The 6,020-nt window shown below is 49.0% G+C and overlaps 1 protein-coding gene across 2 annotated transcripts in view; it reads right to left on the bottom strand.

The window, feature by feature from the left end:
* The window catches only part of KCNQ3 (potassium voltage-gated channel subfamily Q member 3), a 196,229-nt gene extending 190,414 nt beyond the window's left edge, over positions 1-5,815 (bottom strand). For both annotated transcript variants that reach the window (XM_064706706.1, XM_064706705.1), the window contains exon 1: positions 5,159-5,815. In XM_064706706.1, coding sequence (XP_064562776.1) covers positions 5,159-5,490 — 332 coding nt within the window. In that variant the 5' untranslated portion in view covers positions 5,491-5,815. The remainder of the gene's footprint in view (positions 1-5,158) is intronic.
* Positions 5,816-6,020: the final 205 nt, after the last annotated feature.

Raw genomic sequence — 6,020 nt, forward strand, 5'->3', positions numbered from 1 at the left:
GCAATCCAACCTGAGGGCACCCAGGGAGTGGGGAGTGGGACGTGCTCTGAGCACTGATGCCCAAGCACAAAGATTTGGGGCTGCAGGTGAACACTTATTCCCACCAAAGGGCCTGGTCCATAATTTCAAAGGAAGTTTGGATGGTTAAACAAGCATTGGGCACCTGTGAGCTGCCGAGGGGACTCCAGAGCTGCAGCTGGGCATCACCAGCCACTCACTACCCAGGCACTGCTTTCCCCAGGCTGTGCTACCCCTTGTCCTTCCCCCAGCAAATCCCAGCTTTGTTCTGTTGTGCCAGCTGATGCCAGCTGCTGAGCTACAGCCACATTCCCCAGGGCACTCACAATCCCAGGGCAGCTCCTCAAGCCTCGGTGGAGCTGCAGGAGCAGAGGTGTGTGGTGAGGTCTCCAATGACTAAGACTTCATTAGTTTTTACAAAGTATACTGCAGAATATTTATCCATGCATTATGATGAATTAGCATCAATAATTAAAGCAGAACTCATATTGGCACACACATAAGCAAAGGGCACTTGCTAATGGACCAGGCTGGCTCTGCTGCCCAAGGGACTCACTCAGATACAAGTCCACGCCAAAAAAGCCAAGAAAGGATTCATAGTTGTCCCTCTTTTTACCCCAAACCTTCTCCCATGTCCCTCCAGATGGCTTACAGAGGGAGAGCACATCTTATGGAGCATCTCCTGAAGGGCAAAGAGGAAAATAATGGAAAGCCTCCAGACCTTCACCCTGCTCCCCAATCCCATGACACTCTTTCCTGCAAGCAGCCCACCTACAGTCAGTCAGGCAAGAGGTGCTTCCCAGAAATGCTGATTTGATAGATCTCATGACTCTGCCTCCTCTTCTTATTCCAGGTATTAGGCAGAACTGAGAGAAGATGGCATAGCAAACAGAGAAGGGCTCTCTAATGTTCCTCATGGCTTCACCCTCACATCAGCAGGGACATTGTGGGGATCTACACCAGCAGAGTGCAGGTGATGCTGCACACTTCCCCAAAAGCAATATCTAATCCCAAACCTTTATCTAGTCTTTTTTTCCGTGAAAGTAAAGGCTGTAGTTGTCTCAGAAGATGATATGAAAATGAGAATATCTCCTAGTTACCTCTCCTTCATCCTCTCTTTAAGTCAGGTTAAAAATTTTCCACAAATTGCAATTCCAAACAATCTGTATTATGTTACCTTTCTGTACTCTGTCCTTTATCCACCAAATATTTTGTGCTTACAGCTAAAAACAACACTGGAAAAATAAAAAATCTTACTTGTTTCAATTTTTCATTCTACTCATTAATGCTTCTGTGCATAAATAAAGCATTTGGATGGTTTGTGGAGGCGGACAGGTCTTGAGTCTGTCTCCCTGACCACAGCACACCTCCCACGAGGCACAACTGCAGGGGTTTCCTACAAAATATTGCACTGCCTAATACAAAGGAAAATACAGAACATCATGGGAACATCAGCTGTACCTACAGTGACATGAGCTCAGAAAAAAACAGGGATAGGCTGTAGCCTGACCTGCAACCCCCAAGAGACATTTCCAAATTAAATATCTCAGAATCTCAGGTTATTTTATTTTATTTTACTTTATACTGAAAATGTTCAGCTAGAGTTTAGCTTTACAGACATGAAATTTTTCATGGGGAAAAACATTTTTTTCTTACCAAGTAGGACCACTAAGACATTGCCATATTGCCAAGAACACCATGAACCCTGGTGACCCAGCAAAGGGGAACATCATGAGTGACAAAAGATAAATCTTTTGTCTAGTAGAGCTACTAGAGAGCAAATGTTTTCAGATGGGGAAGGAAACAGAGCTGGTTTCTTTAGGGACCAAATCCCCAAGGACAGGCTTGGATAAATTCACTTGTGCAGAACAAAGAAGAAGGAAGAATCACAAGGAAAGTATCTCACAACACTTTCTCTTAATTAATGCCAGTGAAAGCTGAATGCTAAAATTTCCATCAGGAATTACTCCCTTTCTCCACTGCACCTCTGTCCCTAGGGCTTGGCAGGGCCTGATCCTATTTATGAGCTCTCCTTGAATGACTTCCTCAAACAGAATTATTCCAGAGGACCCAACGGCAACCAAAGCCTCCTTTATGTGCACATTCCAATAGTGAGATCCACAGGATCCTGGATCCTCATTTATGTGCACATTCCAATAGTGAGATCCCCAGAGGATCCTCCTTTATGTGCACATTACAGCAGGGAGATCCACACAGGACCCTGGAGTCTCCTTTGTGTGCTCATTACAGCAGTGAGATCCACACAGGATCCGGACCCCTCTGCAGCCAGACGTGCATCTCTGCATGATTTAACGAGATCCCATCAGTGCCACTCTTTCAAAAGTTGTGGCATGCAAAGTTTTCACCAAGAGCTTGTCACAGCCCCCTCATGCCCCTCACACAACACCCTCAGCAAGGATGGAAAAGTTTCAACCCTCTTGCATCAGCAGCTACCTGCCTCCCAGACCCTGGGATACACACAATATTGGAGCGCTTTGCATCATCTCTTCCTTAAACACCTCTGAATGCTTGGATCTACAAGGAATTCATCACATCCAGCCATCCTCAAATCCCTTCTGGCCCTCACCTGCTTATTCTCTAGTTATTTGTATTTGACAGCAACAATCCTACTGGTTAATTTTGGGTGCATGGCACTTACTGCAAAGTTACTCAGATGAAACAAATAATAATATGTCATTAAGATAACATAAATGGGACTTTCCTTGAAAATTAAAACAAGATCAAATTTATAGATTTTATGGGAAGACTGGCAATCTCTCAGCTTCCCAAGGAAAAGTGTAAACTGTTCTAGTGTGAAAAGAAGCACGGAGAGACTGCTGGGATGGAACTACACTGTGTCACAGCAGCACCTCCAAATGAGAGAGACTCCTTTAAAGAAGGAAAAAAGGTTAAAAGACAATCCATTTGAAGGCAAGAATAAAGACTTTGGGTATCAACTGAGATGCTGCTTCCCAACAGCTCCTGCTCTCAAGCAGGTCCTCCTCCTCCAGTGGCAGGAGCAAGCTCTGTCAGCCACATCCCAGCACACTCCATCACTCTCACCAGATTCCTTTTGTAGGGTTGGATCCTACAGTGAGGTAAGACCCCACAGCTTTATCTGAGTTCAGAGGGAGCTGAGACTGAACAGAAACTCAGTGGGGCCAATTTGGACAGCAAGATCCTCTGGATGTCCTGGGGAGGGATGGAGTGTCTATGCTGGGCTGACAACTTGTATGTTTTACTTCCTGTAAGGATAAAGACTTCTAGAAGTGTTTTGTTTTGTTTCATTTTCATTAATATTGAATTTGGCACCGATGGTTTCCACAAGACTGTTACTGACTTTTGTGAGTCAGACTGACATTTCAGTTTTGCAGGAGTGAGTAGTCATCAAAGAGAACTTGACCACACAGTGTCAGGTCCACTCCTAAGAAGAATCAAACCTTACAAACGTCATGATTTTTTCCCCATTCTGTGATCCATATTGCATAAGCACCTTAAGGTCAACCACACATCTAAAGAGTTATCTAAAATGAATGCTCTAACTTGGAAATTCTTATAGCACTGCAAATAAATGTCAATTGTTTTATTATATTCAATTCAATTCAATTCAATGAATTCAATATTCAATTACAGTATTGTCAATTGTCTGAATCTCTCAGCTCACCTGAGCCTCTCCAGACACATCCACTGTCCTATTGCTTATATGCAGCCATGAGCCCAGTTGTCACAGAGGGGTGCAAACGGCTTGGAATGCTCTGCTGTGTGCGAAAGCCTCACTGAGGGGTGTGGGCTGGCCAAGGCAGGATGAAAGGGGTGTCCCTCTGTCCAGCTGTCACTTTCTCCAGCAGGATTATGCAATACTGAACACAACAGCAAGCTCCAGACCTAAGAGCCTTCCCAGCAAAACACACTTCAAGTGCTGCCACTGCCTGTTTGCTAGCATGAGTTTTCCTATGGCAGAAAGAGGTGAAAGAACCAAAAAAGTGTCACAGCATCCAGTTTCCAGTTTCAGATTTTAAGCTGGAAAACAAGACCCGAGTCCCAAGATATACTTGATGAATAAACACTGAAAAGAGGGGAGAAGCAGTGAATGAGTGGTACACAAGCAGCACTCTGTAGTGATGGTTGCTTTCTAACTCTTGCTCAGGACTAAAGCACTGTGAACATAATAAAAATGTGCCTGAAGGTAAAATCACAGCCCTACACTCAAGTTGTTTATTTGCAGGTGCAAGGACTATGCCAATGATCAGTACTTCCCGAGAGCCAGGCTCACAACCCATGCAGCCTAGAGAGCTTTGTTTGTCTTTGGCAAATAAACCAATTTCAAAAATCACTGCTTTAATCCTCTGTCACATAGAGGTCTGCACACCTTCTAGTGCCAAAGAAAAACACTATCACTGTGATCACTGACAAACCCCTGGGTTCTCAAACACATTCACAACACTAAAACAAACATTTATTTTAATACGACTCTGCCAACTCCATTCCGTGATGTTGACAGAATGATCTTTTTGATATTCCTTATGACAGCTTAAAGCAACAGAATTTTTAGGAATGCAAACCAGTTGTCATTCTCTTGACTTGTCACCTATGGGCCATAAAACGAGTTTATTTCCTCTCGGTTCACTTGTGGTCAGTGTAACTTTCTGGTTGACAGCGCTGCAATGCTCGGGTTTCATGCACTGCGGGGTGATGCTTATCGGACCGAAACCCGATGGTTTTCATTTGACGCTTTTAGCTACGGAAGGGATCGGTTCGCCCGCGGTCTGCAACAGCAGCTGAGCCTCACGCTCCGGGCTGAGCTGAACTGGCTGCGCTCCCTGGAGCACTTCTAGCTTTAAACCCGCCCGGAGCTTGGGTTTTTCTGGCATCCCTCCTCCGGTGCCTCAGACACACCGGCTCGGGAATGCCACTCCAAGGCAACGTGGAGGTACGGGCAAGTCAGAAACACAGAGTTACGAGCAGCTGCTCCTTTTGGAAAACCCGACGACATAAGAGCAATAAAGCCGCTAGCAGACCCTTGCTCCAGGCACCCGGAGCGCCTCACCCCGAGGATGAGAAAGCAAAACGCTGCTGATAACCCCCCCGGGGCAGCCCCGGCCGCGCCCCCGGAGCCCCGCTCTGCGCCCCGCGTACTCACACGAAGGCGTGATAGAGCAGCGCCCAGCCGCGGGGTCGTTCCAGGGCGTCGTAGATCAAAGTTTGGATGCGGCGGTACCTGGCGTGGTTCCGCTTCACCGGGCGGCTCAGGGGGGTCTTCGCCAGCAGTCCCAGTCCCGGCGGGCTCCGCTTGCCGCCCTCCTCCTTCCCGCCACCCTCCAGCAGCAGCGTCCCGTCGCGGTCGCCGCCGGTGCCCAGGGCCAGCGAGCCCTGCTCGGGGTCGCCGCCGGCCGCCGCTCGCCGCCCCGCCGCCGCCGCCGCCTCGCTGGCCGCGCTACCGCCCGCCGCGCCGCGCCGCGCCTTCAGCCCCATGGTCGGGCCCCGGAGGCGAGCTGCTGATCGGCGGCGACAGCCCCGGGAGCCCCAGGGCCATGATCCGAGCTCCCCGTCCCTCCCCCCAAAATGACTTCTCTATATATTTATATAGATATATTCATCTGTGAATGTATGTGTGTGTGTATATATATATATATATGTATACATATATATATATATATCTGGAGGGAGGGGGTAGAAGCGGTGGGCAGGGGAGGCGGTCACATCCCCGTCAGGTCACCCCCGCCGGCGGGCCGCGGGCGGGCAGGAGCGCGGCGCGCACCTGGGCCGGCGCGAGGGAGGGGAATCATCGCGGAGTTTATTTACCAGCCCGATGCCCGAGCCCCTTCTTCCCCCCCCCCCCCCCCCCTCCTCCTCCTCCTAGCTCCTGCCTCCCCCCAGCCCTCACGTTAGGGAGTGGCCCATTGTATGCAGCCAGCAAATAGCCGGGCGCCCGCCCCGCGCTCCCCCAGCCCCGGCTGTCGAGTCATCCGCGGTGTGGGGGACACCGGCCCCGGCCCCCCGCC

Source organism: Zonotrichia leucophrys, chromosome 2 (assembly GCF_028769735.1).
Source record: "Zonotrichia leucophrys gambelii isolate GWCS_2022_RI chromosome 2, RI_Zleu_2.0, whole genome shotgun sequence".
Classification (NCBI taxonomy): domain Eukaryota; kingdom Metazoa; phylum Chordata; class Aves; order Passeriformes; family Passerellidae; genus Zonotrichia; species Zonotrichia leucophrys.